Genomic DNA, 17,982 nt, shown 5'->3' on the forward strand with positions numbered 1-17,982 from the left:
AGGTATTTCAAGTACATGCACACTGAAAACTGCATTTTTTTCCAGAGTCACAGTGTCGTGCCAACAATTATCTCTGGTCATTAACAACAAAAGTTGTTCTCCAAAACCTCTGCTGCAAATGGAAATGGTCAGATTGCAATACCAACGCTGAACTTCAGATAAGTAAAAATAAATTCAGAACCGGTTCATTCAGTTATTGGTTACTTCAAACATCTCAGTGCATGCACATAGAGACAGGATCAGCGGTGAAGACGAAAAGGAAAGAGGCTCTCTGTTGTAGGTCGGAGTGAAATCCTCCTCATTCTTATCGCTTAACCGCAGATCGTGCAAGAAGTAGCTACTCGCTTATGAAACACACTTTGTGTGTCACAATGAAAGCTATCAGTAATGATGGTCTGAATTCAATCAGATTAGAGGTTTCTGGCACACCCTCACATACACCTCCTAGGTGGAGGGAAAAAGTCTAAGGGGGTCAAAACTCCAGCAACACTTATAGTATTGTGTTGTTGTATTATGTTTCAGCATGTGGCCTGAAACACATGACAAACAACATTTGAAAACGGTATGTATAAAGATGAAAAGAACACCAAAAAGTATTAAAAAAAATATCCTTTTTTTAAAGAAAAACAATCCTATCGGCCAATGGAGCACCAACAAAGGTGGGTTGGTAATCTAGTCATGTCATGTGATTTATTTATCCTTGGATAAATAAATAACTGGCTTCAGCCAATCGCTGTCCCAGACTGACAGAGAGGTGAGGGAGTGTCCAATTAGAAACATGAGTGATACCATGTTTGGTCCGTAAACTGGAGCAGCTGAGAGGTACAGAACGTGAGAACTGACCACATGTCAAATTCATGCACAAAACAAATAGAGGCCAATCACCAAAGTTACCCGCTTACTGTAACTGTACCTGCCTTTAGTTCGTTAGCTCATTAGCCATGCAGCTAGCAGTTCACACTGGGAGCTTTGGGACCAGGGCAGTATTACAGGAACTTCAGGACACACAGGCAACGGGCGAGCTAACTGGCATGCCAACTTCACTTCCACTTAATATCTCTGCAACATCATAACATCAAAACTATTTGCTGCTTTCGATATTTTCATTAATTATGAAGGTTTTCAACTAAAGTTCTTACACATTGCCCCTTTAAGTCTGCACAAAAACAGAAGCTTTTATAAAGCAGCGTATAAAGCATCAAGAAATATCACTAAAAAACATTAATAATGCATCATAAAAACATTATGTGATTAAAATGTAATCATAAACACACACTATGAAACAACATAAGTGGGAAATATTTAAGAACCGCTCCACAATGCATCTCTCTTTGTCCTGAGAACATTGACATTACCATCTCTTTGACTGACCTCTATTTCTATAAAAAAAAAAGATGAAATGAGATGTTGCTTCTTGTTAAAAATGTATTGCAACAGGACAGGTAACATCATTCCTCTTAATGAAAGTTCTATACGGTTTGTTCAGTACAAGGGACTGAATCATCTTGCATTGTGTGTTTTGATGGCAAACGCTGACAGAGGAGGATAGTAAAAAAAAAAACCTACTCACTTACCCATAAACTTTATTTTATAATTATATACTCATAAACAATGTGGCCTACTTTTGCACTTTTATCTCCGTGTGTTGAACTGCAAATTCATAGAAGGAACTGGAAAACAACGCTATCAGCAACAGTACAAACACAAGATAGTTGAAAACCATGTCAAACTGTAGCTGTCTGAGTTTGTTTTTCAGGTAAACAGCACTCAGATAAGAGCACTGTGGAGTTTGAAGAGATTATAAGAGAGCAGGGCGGTGTAGTAATGAAGAAATGTACAATTTCGAGTGTGCTAATGTTTGCTCTTTGTGGGAGATTCCCCTGGCCAGGTTCAGTTCCTGATTGAGTAAATGAATTAGAGGCTGTGTGCTCCACTTCCTTTCACTCCGTCTATATAAATGCAAGTCTCAGTCCAGTTGCTGGTAGTCAGAGTGACACATCCGAAGCTGTCTGGTCCTGAAAAACTGCTGCTTCAGGTAAGAGTTGCTGTATATGATCTGCATGGGTCCAACTTCAAACTTTGAGTTATCAGAAAGTGTTCTTGGCAAAGGCAGATTCCGCTGTGGATAGGCTGGTTCTGATGTGTTTGGTGTGATGGATTTTTACGTACAATAGACATTCAATTTGTTGCACTTGGAAGCAAACAAGTAAGGCAAGTAGTACATGTTTAGAAAGTGTGTAAAGTGGCTGTAAAAACAGAGTAGGAAAGATAGTATTGTCAGCGCTGCTTGTCTTTTGATGAAAAAATAACAACTTAGGAAAAACATTCATCGCCGATGTCTTTGTATGTACAGTCAGAGGTGAGAGGTGTTTCATTTTTGTATTTTTTTTTGTGCACATTAATGTAGAAAATAATACCTCCCTTCCTCCACCGCACTTGTGACCCACATGGAAATGTCCTGAAGACAGCTTTCCACTGATGGTCACATGTCTTACATCATCGGTTCAGCCCTTCGACACATTCAGAGCCTAAATCTTTTATTCGCACGTGCAACATACCAAAGTCCAAGCACCATCAGCAGCAGAGAAGAGCATAAGATAGAATTAGTTACATGTTTCTCATTTCATTCAACGACTGCACGTGACAACCGCAGCATTTTCTTCCACTGAAATATTGGAATTGTGTCTTGAAACGTGATGACTTGAATGTTGCAGAAAGCGCGTTTTCCATCTGTAATATGTCAAAGATTTCTACGCCGATTCAAACATCCACTTTCAGACTAAAATGGTGGCCTGCGCCTTTAATCTCAGCCTAATTGAATCAAGTGCTCATGTGGTTCCTTCTTCAGCTGACAGTGAGCCCTTTCACAAGCCTGCACTGAAGCAGGAATCCCAAGGCTGCACTGGACAGTACATGCACTCAAGTAGTGCTTCAGTACAATTACAAGTATCAGTATCTCAAGACTATCTGACATACAGTGCAGATAGAGATGCTTTTTTAAAACTTTTCATTCCACAACATGAATTTGGTGTGGGGTTAATTTTCACATCAAACCTTTATTTTAAAGGCGCAATTTGTCGTTTGGGGAAAGAAAGATCTTCATTGACTGATTTTTCTTTATGCCTAAACAAACTGAATAAACCCACTTCACGACTGAATTAACAAACTGACCTTAAAGGACAGCACAATTTCATACTGTTTTGCTTTGTTTAAATGTGGCGGACCCCGCCAGGTCTTTTGTTCTGGGACCTTATTTTCCTCTGAGAACAGCTTGTTTATTCCATTATAGAAAAAGATTATAATACTAAAATTCTGTGTTTGATTTTATTCTCCAAAACTACAAATTGCCCTTTTAAAAAAAAAAATGCATGATATGCTTATTAAAACACAAGACACTGTTAACGGATGAACCAGTGGTTTCCACAATTCTACGTCTGAACTCTTACAAAAAGCAGGGCTCCTTGTCGCGTTTCAGATGTCTATGATCACAGTACTAGAGTAAAGAATGGTCTGTGCTTTAAGGAGAAGCCACTTAGTGAGTAATCTATGTTAAGGCATCTATCAATGGGACTTTGAAGATTAAGGAACCAGTAACTTGTATATAAAGGGAGAGTCGCTCTATAAAGAGGAAGCCACTCTGTATTGCTTCCTAAATGTACTTTGTAGAAAAGAAAATGTGCCAAAGAGTTCTTTTTTTTATAGTTCTTTTTTATGTTTATCCATTTTATGTTCAATATAATCAAAATCTAACACAAAACCCAGGCTTATGTCATAATAATGTTTGTGCTGTTGGACTTTGACTTAGTTTCTTTGATAACATTTATGAATTTTGCTTCATAGTTCAACTTGCGAAGGGATACCCACTTCCTGCACTGAAAAACACAAAACAGAAAGCAGAAACTTTGGTGTCATATTCAGAAAAATGAGAATTCTACAATCTTGACCTTTTTGTCTCCCAACAGTCAAGATGTCCCTCTACTGTTGGCTGGCCCTGGTGGCCCTGGTCCCTATGACCTTAAGCACTGAACCTGGAGTGAAGGTCAGAATAACAGCAAAAGGCCTTGAATATGGTAAGCACTGCAGCACCAGTTTTCTCTGTCAGGTTGAAAAACGACAACGCCCTCTCCAGTGTTTCATCATCAGATTGTCTTGCATTTCGTTACAGGCAGACAAGTGGGAATGGCGGCACTCCAAGAGAAACTCAAAGCCATCCGGATCCCTGATTTTTCAGGGAAACAGAGGGTGTCTCGCATCGGCAAGGTCAGGTACAGCCTAACAAAGTAAGTCACCAAATCATCCAACACTGTACATTTTGGAAGAAAAACTGGGATAGAGGGAAAACCAAGTCGCTTTACAAACTAGCACATTGTGTCTTTCAGTCTCATTATCAAGAGTGTTGGATTGCCAACATCGTCAGTGAATCTGGTGGCAGGGACGGGTGTCAAGATGTCCATTACTGGTGCCTTTATCAGTGTGCGTGGAAATTGGAGGGTCAAGTACCTCTTTATGTGAGTGAGAAGGATTTCTCCATCGATGCATTCAAATGTATTGTGTGAAAGCTTTGCTGCAGCAGTGATGTGTCTCTTGACAGAAGGGACAGCGGCTCTTTTGATCTGGATGTGAGGGATCTCAGTATCTCTGCCACTATTGCCATCGGCAGGGATGCAACAGGCCATCCCATGGTCAGCGGTGCCAACTGTGCCGCCAATGTCGGCAGTGCTAGGGTCAAATTCCATGGTGGGGCCAGGTAAAAGAAGCTTGCTGTGCAGTTCGGTTGAAGCCATGTGAATGATCGGTGTACATTTCTTTCCTTGACATGCAGCATTCTCCTCTGATTACCGTGTTTGCTTTCTGTTGCAGCTGGCTGTACAATCTCTTCTCAAAATACATAAATAGGGCTTTGCGAAAAGCAATGGAGAAACAGGTGAGGGAAGTCAAGGAGTTTCACCTTAACATGTTCTTCTTCTGACTTGTTCACAACTGCTAAGAGAAACTTTTACTGAGGGACTGAGAGCAGCCACGGAAGAAACCCTGACACCAAAAAATATGGACTTCGTGTTAGACGAAATTTGGTCAGATTTGTCGCAATTAAATGTTGAGGATGAATTGAGAGGTAGCACAGCCTGAGGAAAGAAGCCGGCGACACCAAAGCATTGTGAGTGTTTTGTCGCCATCGCCATCTTTTGTCCACAGGAGGCGCCAGAGCCAGCAGAAAATGAACACGCTTTAAAATAGCTTTAAGTAAACAATGTAGACAATGGTATAAAAATTCTCAATTACAAGTTAAACTTAAGATGAATTCAACCACAACGAAAATACTTGCTGATGATTGGGAACGATCATGAAGAGTGTAGAGGAACTGCAATCTTTCAGATCTAACAAAAATAAAAAATCTGTCTCAGATGTATCTCCACTTACCATTTTACTTGCTAAACAAAAGTAAACAAACAATGGTGTGTTCATTCTAGGGCGTTTCGAAGAATACATTTCTCACAATTCACTGTGTAACACCAAGTTATTATTGAAGTCTAAGAGTAGTTTTTTCTCTGGTCTTTAATGTTGCAGATCTGCCCCCTGGTGACCAAGGCGATATCTGATATGAACCCTCGTCTGCAAACTCTCAATGGTAAAAAAAAGAAAAGGAAAAAAAACCTCTTTGTGTCAGATATTTATATAATATATTTGGATGGATCTGAGAGACTTTCTACCTCACCTCAGTTTTGGCCAAGGTGGACAAGCATGCAGAGATTGAATACTCCATGGTGTCACCGCCCACAATCTCAACATCCGCCATTGACTTGAACTTGAAGGTAAAAAATTGCACATCGTTGTACTGTACATTTAAGGACAGGTTGGTAATAAAAAAAAAGACAGTCCTGGTCATATGACAACATTTCTGTCCGTCTTTGTCATTTAGGGTGAGTTTTACAACATCGGGAACCATAAGGAGCCTCCCTTCTCCCCAAAAGCCATCTCCCTGCCGCCCCAGGTCAACAAAATGGTGTACATCAGCTTGTCCGCCTTCACTGCCAACTCTGCAGGCTTCGTCTACAACAGAGCTGGAATCCTCTCCGAGGACATCACTGATGACATGGTGAGCTTTATCCTCCGAATTTACCTCATCAATCCACCGTCATGACTTCACACTGATCTACAACCTCTCTGTCGCAACAGATCCCGAGATTATCTCCCATCCGACTCAACACCAAAACGTTTGGAGTTTTCATCCCGGAGGTGACACACACATTCCACTGATTTTATAAGAAGCACTGCCTTCATTGGCAAGCAGTCAGAGGTATCATGTTGTGTTTTTCAGATTGCCAGGCGTTTCCCAGGTCTGATGATGAAACTGGTGGTGAAGACGGCTAAGGATCCCATCGCCAGTTTTGAGCCTAACAGCATGACAGTTAATGCCACTGGCACGGTGACGGCCTACGCCATCCAACCCAATGGCGCGCTTACCTCTCTCTTCGTCCTGAACTTGGTAGGTTACACAGCTGGTATGACAAAAAGGAAAACGAAGACTTCCATATATTGTTTTGCAGAAAAAAATTACTCAAGGTTATTATGCTACCCGGTAGTCCAAGCTGCCTGTGGCTCCTGTTCTAAAGATGTGAGCTCACGGTGCAGGTACAGTGCCCTGCTGGCTAATTGGACCACTATCTACATTGCTAACTGAAGCTAGGTAGGTAATGGCAGCTAAAGCCAACAGCAGTTAGCAGTGGCCATGGTAATATGCGGCCCACTGTTAGTTTTTTGTCTGAAGTTTGAATTCAACAGGAGGCCATTTCTATCACGGTGCTGCTGTAAAGCTCAAATAGGCGTTTGTGTGTCACAAAGACAGCGTTAGCGACATGGCTACTGTGAGCAGTCTGGCTACCGTCCAAAGCAAAAAAAACCAACCCTGAGAGTGCCACTTTGGCCTAGAAATCCATGATCATAATGCTGTGAAAAGGCAGGGTCAAACACCCAGTTGTATAAATAAGTAGGCATGTTTTGTTGCTCGCTGTTCAAGGGGAGAAAATGGCGGTGCTGAACAGGCTTCATTCCCGCTGGGAAGGGGGAACACATCAGCGGGAGAACAGACTATGACACAATCACTGCACCCTCCATCGTCGCTTCACTCTCGTTTTTCCTCGGTTTCTATCATTCTTCCTCGTCACCTTCTTTGCCCCCTCCATCAGTGGGGGTCTGCTTTTGCAGTGTGGAGTTTCCACAGTTATTCCAGTTGTTACATGGGGATAGCGACCGGGTAAAACTATGCCTGTTCCTGTTTTGGTTTTGCAGTGGCAGACGCGCCCCCTTAGTGTCCTTATTCAATCCTCAATAGAATAGCGAAAGGTTTATAGGGAACCAAGCTGTCGATGGTGTCATTTTGCCATTACAATGTGCCATCAGTATTAACTTCAGAAAGAAAAGTTAAAGCAAAAAGTTGACTATTGCCGGGCAAGTTTCGCCCACCTCTGATCTTTTGTTGAGATAATACAGTAATTGCAATTGAAAAGATGTGCTAATTGACTAAAACTTAAACATTCCAGTTTTAGAGAAGAGGTAAATGGTCTCAATGAAAGCTAATAGGTAGGCAAAAACTGTGTTGTTTATTTTAAAAAGAGTTTGACTTTGACTTTTTGTAATTGTCTCTACAGGAGACCAGTGTCAGCGCCCGAGTGTTTCTCACCGGAATGAGGCTGGGTGGAGCTGTCACCCTAAACAAGTGAGTTAATAAAAAAAACACTACGTGCTCTCAGAAGAGAAAAGTGGGGCCAAAAGGTCTTCGTAAACATGAACGTCACAGTCTAATTTTGCCTGTCTGGTTTGCACAGATTTGATCTGACCCTGGGGGCAAGCTCTGTGGGACAGTTTCGGGTGAGAGCTGCATTCTAACATGAGTCACCGCAGGTACCGTCAGTACCAACACAACACACTAACCCTGACTCTGACCCCTGCAGGTCAAATCCCTGGACAGCATCTTTGAAATGGTCCTCAACTTGGTGGTGATACCTGTGCTGAATGGTGAGTGCTTGCATTTTCAGTTTGTGCTCTACATGAAGGAGGTGCCATATCACTACGTAATGCTCTGCGGACAGGCTTCAGTTGCAGAACTCTGAATCTGAACAGCGCTTTTATAAAACAGAAATGAGAAGTCAAGCCAGTTGCAGACAGGCTGTGCTGGCTTCTTGTGACTTTAACAATTTATTTCAAATTCTTTCACTAACTCCAAATAGTCTCGGACATATTTATGAATTTATGAAACTAGGAATGAGGTTTATTTAAAAGCAGCTATACTCAATACGAACGGCAATGTGGAAGGGGTCACTCGCAATTAGGGCTGGGTATCACCAGGTACCTCGCGATACAATACCATCACAATATTCTGCACTCGATAACGATAATAATCACGATACAGCGATTCTGCAATAATCGACATATTGCAAGAAATGTCATCCACGATACATCACGATATCTGTGTCACTGAAGAAATTCTGAATTTATTGACTGCGCTGAATCCATTTCACAGGAATTACAAAACATTGTCAATCAATTTCACATGAATGACAGCCAAGTAACCAAAGAGTATATTGCACAGTGTCTCTTCTTAACACACACACTGACTACAACTATCATTAAATATCTATATGTGTGGGTTTCAGAGCTACTTAAACCATTTTTTAAATTTTATTTGGTTGTATACCTATGTTTGAATTTGTTTTTTTACATTTTCAAATATCAATATTTGGCACCAGTGTATTGATAACGTACCTCAAGACGAAATATCGCGATATATCATAGTATCGATATTTTGGCACACCCCTACTCGCAATGATGAGCTTACAGAGAACTACCAGCTGAATCTGCTGCTCTCCTCAGCTTTACAGAGCTCTACACTGAGTTTCAGCTCAGTGTTTACCTGTGCAGCTGCAACATGTTTTAATTCACTCTCACCACAGCGGTCAGGCAGCTTTCATTTAGAGAAAAAAGCCCTTAAAACCCGCTGAACACTACCTGCTCTGTACCAAACACAGACACAGCTAGAGATTAGCTGGTGAACGGAAGAGAGTGAAGGTTGGACAGGAATCCAATTAAGTAATAGTGTTGCTCCATCACCGCTGGATGTGTGAACATTATAAGCAACTGTTTTTTGTTAAGTTCAGAAAGGTGATGTGATGTCTGTTCACAACTTGTTTCTGCTGCCCCCAAGTGGCCAAAACAAAGTCTCATTGCTGATTTAAAAAGACAGCCAACAGAAATGGTTCCCCTCTTGTTAGCATCTCTGCTTCTATCGCATTTCACCTTTAATTGTGTTTTCTAATTGAATTACACTGCATTGTCATTTTACAGTTCATTTAATCCTGTGTGTTGTAGTTTATCCATTTTATGTTCAATATAATCAAAATCTAACACAAAACCCAGGCTTATGTCATAATAATGTTTGTACTGTTGGACTTTGACTTAGTTTCTTTGATAAAATTTATGAATTTTGCTTCATAGTTCAACTTGCGAAGGGATACCCACTTCCTGCACTGAAAAACATGAACCTTCTGAACACCCAGCTTCAGATCCTGAAGGTAAGAGACTGCACACTTCCTGCATGATTTATATGCCATGGAATTTGAACTAGAGCAGAGAACTTCTTAAAAGTGCAGGTTATCAACAGAGATCATACCCTCAAAGCTGTTAATGACTGATGTTTCTGTGGTGTGTTTTTTTTTTGCTCCAGGACAATATCCTGATTGGGACAGATGTCCACTTCACAGGTTAAAAGGCATTTCTGCACTGCACACGCCTCCACGATCACAGCCAGAGAACAACTTCTCCTACGAGCCTGAGAAACAAGCATCTCCTCAAGTCTTTTAGAATTTAGCTTTCTTTTTATGCTATTTTTTTCTATCTTTTAAATTTGAACTCAGACCAGGTTTTCTATATATGAAATGTAGATTCACTTTTCCAGCAAGGTTACTGCAGTCATATAATAACAGTACTCAGTCTGCAGGACAGGGTTTGTAGTTTGTCACCACAATCATCTTCTTTGTAATAACATGCTTCTTTCCAAAGCAGATCGCAGCACTTTCTGCTGCTGACTTTGGGAAAAAATCTCTCTAAAAAAAACTTTCTGACTTTGTAGCTCACGGAGCGATTTCGGCAAATGTGCTGACCCGCGACATCTTGACTGCAGTCCCAGAAAAAAAAAAAATGCGAAGACATCAATCAAGCACAAGACAAAACGCATAAGATACAGTCGCTTGTATTAAATAATCACTAAATCTGACATCATCTGGACAGGTTTTAGTTTTTTCAGCAGTTCGGTTTGTACATACACATTGGTATTACTAGGGCTGCAGCCGACAATGATTTTCATATTGATTCACTAGTCGACTGACTGTATACATGAACGCAGTTACCACAGCCGTCCAGGGTGACTGTAAGATGACCAAGATCCCAGTAAAACCAGCCTCTGCGCGTCTTCACTGTCAACGAGAGTAGTGTGCTAGTTTTCCATAGGAAGAAGAGTTTGTATCCTGCGGTGACACCTGGGTCCATCAAGGGCAGGTCTCAGTCCTGTTTCTGTCTGAGGCCACATGTTCATCAAGCTGGCAGTGCTTCATTGTGCCTCTCAGGGAGCTGTGGCTGACGGCGCGGCCTCTCAGGCTCTGCGAGCTGGCCGACAGAATCTGTATTAAAGACACCGAGAACGAATGAGTGAATGAAGAAACCTTTTAAATGACCAGATAATGCCTTGAAGTTCTTCCCTGTGTTGAAATGATGTCCTCCGACTGTTACCTTTGACTATCAGCAGACCGTTTGTTCATGCTAGTTTCTGAGACTTTTCCTGTGATTTTAATAAAGATGTCTAAATCTGAACACCGGGGATTGATTTCTCATTTTAGAAGAAGAAAAATCACTTCACTGCCGCTGCACTTGTATAATTGCATGTGATAATTAAACCTTTGACTCTTGAAATCTTCTATTTATGTCACATATCATACGATGTACAACATGGTGAAACTAACTAACTACGTTTTATATATAGTATATTGTTATAGTTCTTCAGCCAATTAATACCAATATATCCGTCTTAAAGTGAAATCCACCAGTCAGGCTTGTTTTTAAATAAAAAATGTAACCAAGTGTGAGACTTTGGAAAAAGACACTACCTTCACCAGCACATAGTCTCCAGCATTGACCGGTGCACTGTTGGACTCTGCATGCTGAGCAGAAACATCTTCTTTGGGGAAAATCACTTTCATGTTGCCATCAGTTCTCCCACACAGGTCCTGAGCAGATCTTTTACTCTCCTGCATAAAAATGGAGAGCAGAGTTGAGCGGTGTTGCCTGGTAACATGTTGCAGTAGCCCGATACAGTGGAACAGCACTTCTTTTATCTAGGTGAAGCGCGTTACTCATTCATAATTCAATGTCTGTATTTCTATAGGAGCCCATCAATCACCTCCCTCACACTATGAGAACGAGGTCAAAGTCTGTGAGGCAGCACTTGCTTCGAGCTAAATGCAAATTCCACCATGCTAACATCATGAAGATGCTGTGGGAGGGTGATGTTTTCCCATGTTCACCATCTTAGTTTAGCGAGTACTCACTCCCTCCACCAGGACAAGCTGTGTGCTGCCGATGAGAGCAGCGTTGACCCTCGCAGCTTCCTCTCTGAACACACCGATGCACTCCTCCAGCCTCCGCTGCTTCACCTCCGCCGGCACATCGTCTTGTAGCCGATGGAAGGCGTGCGTTTTCTGAGAGAGAAACGTTTAAGGCAGATTTCACAGGGCGTCCGAAAAAGAACGCCTGAAAACAACAGCTTAGATTTCATTGGGAAATACAGAACGTTTTTGTGGCATCACGTACCGTACGGACACACGAAAGCTCACCTTTCTCATACTGTAGGCAAACAGGAAGCCCACGTTGTAGCCCACCTCCCTGATCAGAGACAGGGTCTGCAGGTGGTCGTCCTCCGTTTCCCCGCAGAAGCCTGAGATGAAGTCGCTGCTGAGGCTCACCCCTAACACACACACACACACACACACACACACGCACACACACACAATTCATGTTAAACAGAGAAAACACACGACTTTACCTTAAACAAATTATGAGCAGGGAGGTGCAACATGGCTGTGATACAACAGTGGTTTTACTTTTACTGAAGTCAAATATTGTACTAGTATCCCGACGGAATCCATCCTTGCAAATTCAATTTAAAAAAAAAAAAAAATGTTGTCGCCCACCTGGGATAATTCTCTTGACGTTCATCACCAGGTCCAGGTAGGCCTCTCTTGTGTAGCTGTAAATTCAGATAAGAGTATATATAAGAAACTACTCGCTTTGATGATTTAATTGGGGGAATAAAGCACAGCGGTCTCTTACCCACGACGCATCGCTTTCAGGACCTCGCTGCTCCCACTCTGGGCTGGAAGGTGGATCTGCCGACAAATGTTCCCGCGCTCCGCAATCAGATGCAAGACCTGACAACACCAGCGCATAGACCAGGTCAGGAAGTCTCAATCATCACAGTTTGATACAGGAAAAAAGAAAGAAGCAGGATTTTGTGGGAAAGTGTAATCAAGTGGGAAAAAGACAAGTTTTGCAGTGCTTTATTTTGTTATGATCTAGAGCTTTGGAGAATGCATATTTAGCAGCTGCTGCCTTAAGCAGAATTGAAAGCAGGTGAAGTGGAACAAGTCCCTGCTCTCTCTTCTTTCTACAGATGTTGCATGGCCATCTGGTGGTCACACTTTGTAATTTTTGTAATTTCTCACCCATGAATTCATCTGCCTTCTACACGTTTTTGCAATTATCTAGGATCTATTAAAGGGGACACTGTACTGAGGGTGTCACGCTGAAGAAGGCTGTTTGTGTCTCGACCCCTGGATTATTACTCAGATTGTTTTTAACATGCATGGTCTACGTTTTTAAGAATTTCCTCATGAAACAGCCACTTGAAAAGAGGCTGTTTTTCTGAATTTTGTTTTCCACGTCAAAGAGCAGTTTGTTTAAACGTTCGAACATTCCGGACTTTTTTTCCGTTTGTGCGCTGCGTACCTCGTCGGGGAAATCCTTGGGATGAGGGGAAGTGAATCTGATCCTCATGTCGGGATCGATGCGTGACACTCGGTCCAGCAGGTCGGAGAAGCGCAGACCTCCCTGTTTTGGTCTGTAGACGGTCTCGAAGCCCCGGCTGAGCTGGGTCAGGTCTGAGCTGCAGAACTGCTCCTCTGACGTGTCTCTGTAGCTGTTCACGTTCTGACCCAGCAAAGTCACCTCCTTCACACCCTGAACAAAAACATCCGACACACACGCCGCGTTATGTGGCTGACCTCCTCATCCTCTACAGTGTAACAACCTTCCTAACTATCCTAGTATTACTAATACTGAGCCAGATCGGACATGGGATGAACATTCGTCCTGGAGAGATCCAAACACAAATGGACAGCTCTGATTCCGTCAGCTCGCACCTGACATTAAAATGCTCACTTTCTGGGAAACCGCTCTATATGCAAATAAACACATTTCAGAAATTCAGAAATTCTGATATAACGCTTGCCAAATTTACAAGAAGGTCCAAATAATACAGAATTTGCGATAGATTTCACAAAATGTATAAAGTTTCTCCTAACACAACGACTCACAAAGCTGAGGGATTTTTAAAGGAGTCTTGGGGTTTTCTCCACGGGCGACAAAGCACTTTCCTATATCAGTTCATTTGTACTGTATTTCCAGTCATAAATGTGGTGTATATTGTGAAGATAGTTTAAACAGTTTGTTCAAACAGCTGGTAAATGTTGGCAGGTAAAAACGCACTTCAGGCACAGAAGCAGACAGGCTGGTACAGCGAGGCTGCGACAAACTGACACTTTTCCCAACAAAAGAAACAATTTCATGTTTTGCACTTGATGCCAAAATGTACCAAAAGTCATGAATGGAATTATCCGCAGCCATTTTGCCACGTTTAACCACGTTTTTTTAAGTTTCTGCTAACCCAACTCTTAAAATCAGACAATTTGTGAGGAGTCTGGGAATACTGAGGTCACAGTGAACCACATGGAAATCAGACAGTGTTTAGTCCATTCTGCCTGTTGTTGTTGCTTCTCATTTCTCCTGTTTTACAAAGGACTTCAACTGAGTAGGCCGCCAGTGCTGCCCAGGATACATGCACGTACACACTGCTAAAAGAATATTGTAACCTGTGTCTGAATGTGGTCTGAGTGATCAGACCTTGAATATGCACTCAGTGCATCTTGGGGGCATTTGCAACTGTACTTAAAGCTGTCCACTTGTGGTCAACCACTCGGCACGGATGGTTATACCGGGTCTGAACAGGGCCTCTGTTTGTGTGCTAGTCATACACAAACGTAGCAGTTGAGAGTTGAAGCTCTAACTTGCCTGGTCAGAGAGCATACGAACTTCCTCAAGTATGGAGCTGACCGGTCGACTCCTCTCCCTCCCTCGGGTGAAAGGAACAATGCAGTAACTACACATGTTGTCACAGCCTCTCATGATGGACCTGCCGGCACAAAAGACGCACGCAAAGTCATCAGAGGTTGCAACATACAGACAGTAATGCTCTGCAGAACAGAGTGAATAACTTCCCTCGAGAAAACAACTTACACAAAAGCACTGTATCCCTGAGGAGCACGGTGGACGGGCATGATGTCAGCGTAGGTCTCCTCTAGTGACAGCAGCACGTTGCTCGCCTGAAGACCTCCGTCAGCTACAGTCAGGAGGCGGGGAAGGTCCCGGTAGGCGTCTGGACCGGCAAGAACATCTACCAGCTTCTCCCGCTCCAGAAGCTCCGTCTTCAGCCTCTCTGCCATGCACCCTGGACAGACACAACCACCGATCTATATTTGTACCCTTCTGTAAGACAACCCAAGCTGTGCACATCAGTGGACTAACTTACCTAAAATCCCAATTTTCATTGGTGTTTGCGTCTTTAACCGTCTTTTCTTCATAGCCGTTAGCTGTTGTAGTCTGTTCCAGATAGTTTGTTCAGCTTTTTCTCTGTTAGGAGAAGAGTTCAAGTCTCTCAATTAGCTGGTGCGTTAAATTACACTCGTGAAAACTCTGGTAATGCCATTTTTGGTGCATTGTCAGTCAAATTTTTTCAAAAAGCTTGCGTTCGGGTTTGTGCCTTGATCTTACCTTATGGAGCACGTTACCAGAAGGACAACATCTGCCTGTGGGCACAATGACATCGTTAGTCAAATGGTTTGTGTCTTTTTTTTTTTAACCAATCTTGAAATTGTAGAGAGACAAAGTTCTCCTGTACCTCGCTTAAGTCAACGGTGCGTAGATAGCCCTTCCCCTGTAGTATGGACCAGGCTATGTCTGTGTCGTTCACATTCATTTGACATCCATAGGTTTCAAAATACACTGCAACAGTGAGTCAAAACAGCAGCTCAGCATTTCTCCCAAGCACTCAACAAATCAACTTGATAGGGTTTTTTTTATTTAGTGATGCAGCCCAACCTTTTCTTGAATTCCCCAGCTCCAAGTCCTCAGACAGATAACTCTGGTGGTCAGAGCAGTCTCCATCTGCAGCATAAGTCTTCTTAACTGACACTCCTCTGATGAAATCCTCAAAGCTTGGACCAGAGGATACCTTGGACTTGAACTTGTCTGGAGTTGTCCTCCTCTCTTTAGAAGTCACACCGGTGTTAGCTAAATTAGAGCAATATCTGGCTCGGATACACCTGACGGGTTTCCAGCGTTGGGGAATGGTAAACAAGGGTTTTAAAGTCCTCATGTGCTCCATGCTTGTCGAAGTTAGCTAGCTACAAGAGCATAGGGTTTGTGGCTAATGTCGGACTTAGCGCTAACCGAGGAGCCACATAGTGATGTTAGCAACTTTTAGCCGACTTTGCAGCCCACACATTGTCCCTTATGTATCTTACTGGATAAAGTGCTGCCTGAGTGCTAGCTACGGTGGGTGAATGTCATTTAGACACTCTTGGCAAGTGGCGCCAAAGACGTCTGAATACCAAGAGGAACATCTCTTCATTCCAGCGTAGCGTGATAGAAACCCGGAAAACGCGTTGAGCTGCCAAAAAACACGAATGTTATTCAACAATACCGATCGGAAATCATGATCATTGTTAGCACGGAAGCGAAAATTATAGCTAAATATATTACTACCGGCATTACCACAACTATCACGACCAGTATTTGTGTTTGACATTATCCCGCAGCCAAGCGCGCATGCGTAAAACAGGGGCAACTGTTAGCCTGATTATTTTAATTATTGTTTATTTTGATTATTTTCTAACATGGCGTCTGGAGCCGAATATCGTACCTAAACGATATCATCAGTACACGGTTATATTGTAAAGGTCCTGGCGGTGGATGAAAAGGGGCTGTTCTGCTGAGCAAAGACGGAACGAGACGACAGAGACTCCTCTTGCATCGCAACAGTCCGTTCGTAAAAGGTGTCCTCTGGTACGTCCAACTTCACGATCCGTCTATAAACCTTCATCACGTTCCGGACGTCGGCAAAAATAATCTTCAGGGCTTCATAAGAATGTATTATCAAAATCTTGAAGCGGCCATAAATGCTAAACTGTTATTTATAGGAGATGCATTCTTAGTTTTCACGTTATGGTCCCGAGGATGAGGAGTGGATGGGGGGGGGGGGGGTTAAATTAAGATAAAATGAAAAATAACCCAAAAAATTACAGTTAGGTTTAATAACTTCTCTTAACAGAAATAACCCCAGTGGCAGAATATAATTATGTCTGTTTATGCTGTCGCTCCATCTGTGTCACCAACTGTAAAATACAAGAAGCACACAACATAAAAGATTAAAACAATGCAGTCTGATTACTGTCAGAACTGTTCATTCTAATGTGTTCTAGGTGATGAGGCTGCAATACGTCCTTTCGTCATATCCAATATGGTAGACACTTGGTTCTGTTTGTTTTTGTCTGTTTGTTTTCCCCACCAGGTTCTTATCTTATAGGTCAAGTCCTTTGAAGGTACAGGTGCATTTTGTATTTCCTCGAGGGGCAATAGCTAAAGATACTATTTTAGTGAAAAGTTTGTATCCTACTAAGCATTTAGAAGATAGTAATGTAATGGCTCTAAAAGTCAAAAGCAACACATTCTTTTTCGTGATGCAGATAGTCAGATTCCCCCCAAATTAAATTCCATCAAAAAAAAAAAAAAAAAAAAAGTGAGACTAAATGAAATAATAATAATAATAATAATAATAATAATAATAATAATAATAATAATAATAAATATAATAATAATAATAATGTTTCACCAAACAACTAAACACAGCACTGAATAAAGTATCTGGAAATTTGAGACTGGAACAAGCCCACAACAAATCTCCCCTAGATGGTGTCCTGGGATACTCTCAAAGGGGACAACAGATCAAGCCGTGAGTCTAAAGATATTGGCATGTCCTAACTGGTGACCCACAAGTTGGTGAACTGTATAAAGAACATCTCAGGGTAACCTTTTGTAGAGGAAGAAACCTCGAAGACAAATGGGTGCACTCAAATTGTCTCCATATTAAATCAACCCGACTGGTGTCAACCTTACCAGAAGGCAATTTCACATGTGGACAATACAAACTCACAGCTAGGTGTTTTTCTGCTGGAGTCATCTGTCTTATTAAGTGTCTTTAGGGCAATATTTAACCTATTTCAGCGTGCTTTTCAAAGATTAAGATGGCTGTAAGCCAAGACAGTCCAGTTGCCCTCTCCAACCTCAGACTGGCACCCTCTGAATATGATACTTGTATTCAGAAGGTTCATATTTATAGACAAGGGGGGGCAACTTAAAGGGTAACTCCATCAATTTTAGAAAGAAAAATGTTTCATGCTACTTTTTTCACATTCTGCATGCAATAGTACTCCCCAAGACCTGTAAATACACGTTAATGTGTAAAACTGGTGGAGTCACCCTTTGAATGAAAACCTGTGTTACTGAATTAAAGTCTCTCAGGCTGTTGTGGACGAATGAGGACCT

General features: G+C 42.0%; 2 protein-coding genes across 2 annotated transcripts; one reads left to right on the forward strand and one right to left on the reverse strand.

The window, feature by feature from the left end:
- The first annotated feature begins 1,945 nt into the window (after positions 1–1,945).
- On the forward strand, positions 1,946–10,860 carry LOC115583869 (bactericidal permeability-increasing protein). Its single transcript, XM_030421082.1, has 16 exons — positions 1,946–2,035; positions 3,963–4,070; positions 4,166–4,280; positions 4,380–4,508; positions 4,592–4,747; positions 4,861–4,924; positions 5,566–5,626; positions 5,719–5,810; positions 5,918–6,094; positions 6,175–6,234; positions 6,317–6,484; positions 7,647–7,714; positions 7,824–7,866; positions 7,950–8,013; positions 9,490–9,566; positions 9,719–10,860. Exons 2-16 carry the CDS (start codon positions 3,968–3,970, stop codon positions 9,758–9,760), a joined length of 1,419 nt encoding a protein of 472 aa, XP_030276942.1. The 5' UTR covers positions 1,946–2,035; positions 3,963–3,967; the 3' UTR covers positions 9,761–10,860.
- cdk5rap1 (CDK5 regulatory subunit associated protein 1) lies at positions 10,228–16,166 on the reverse strand. The gene is made up of 13 exons (XM_030421081.1): positions 15,478–16,166; positions 15,278–15,381; positions 15,151–15,185; positions 14,909–15,009; positions 14,617–14,827; positions 14,392–14,512; positions 13,051–13,281; positions 12,376–12,473; positions 12,237–12,292; positions 11,880–12,010; positions 11,595–11,744; positions 11,154–11,294; positions 10,228–10,670 (listed from the first exon to the last, which is right to left on the reverse strand). Exons 1-13 carry the CDS (start codon positions 15,761–15,763, stop codon positions 10,539–10,541), a joined length of 1,797 nt encoding a protein of 598 aa, XP_030276941.1. The 5' UTR covers positions 15,764–16,166; the 3' UTR covers positions 10,228–10,538.
- Between the last annotated feature and the right edge of the window lie 1,816 nt (positions 16,167–17,982).

This window comes from Sparus aurata, chromosome 6, assembly GCF_900880675.1.
Source record: "Sparus aurata chromosome 6, fSpaAur1.1, whole genome shotgun sequence".
NCBI classification, from domain to species: domain Eukaryota; kingdom Metazoa; phylum Chordata; class Actinopteri; order Spariformes; family Sparidae; genus Sparus; species Sparus aurata.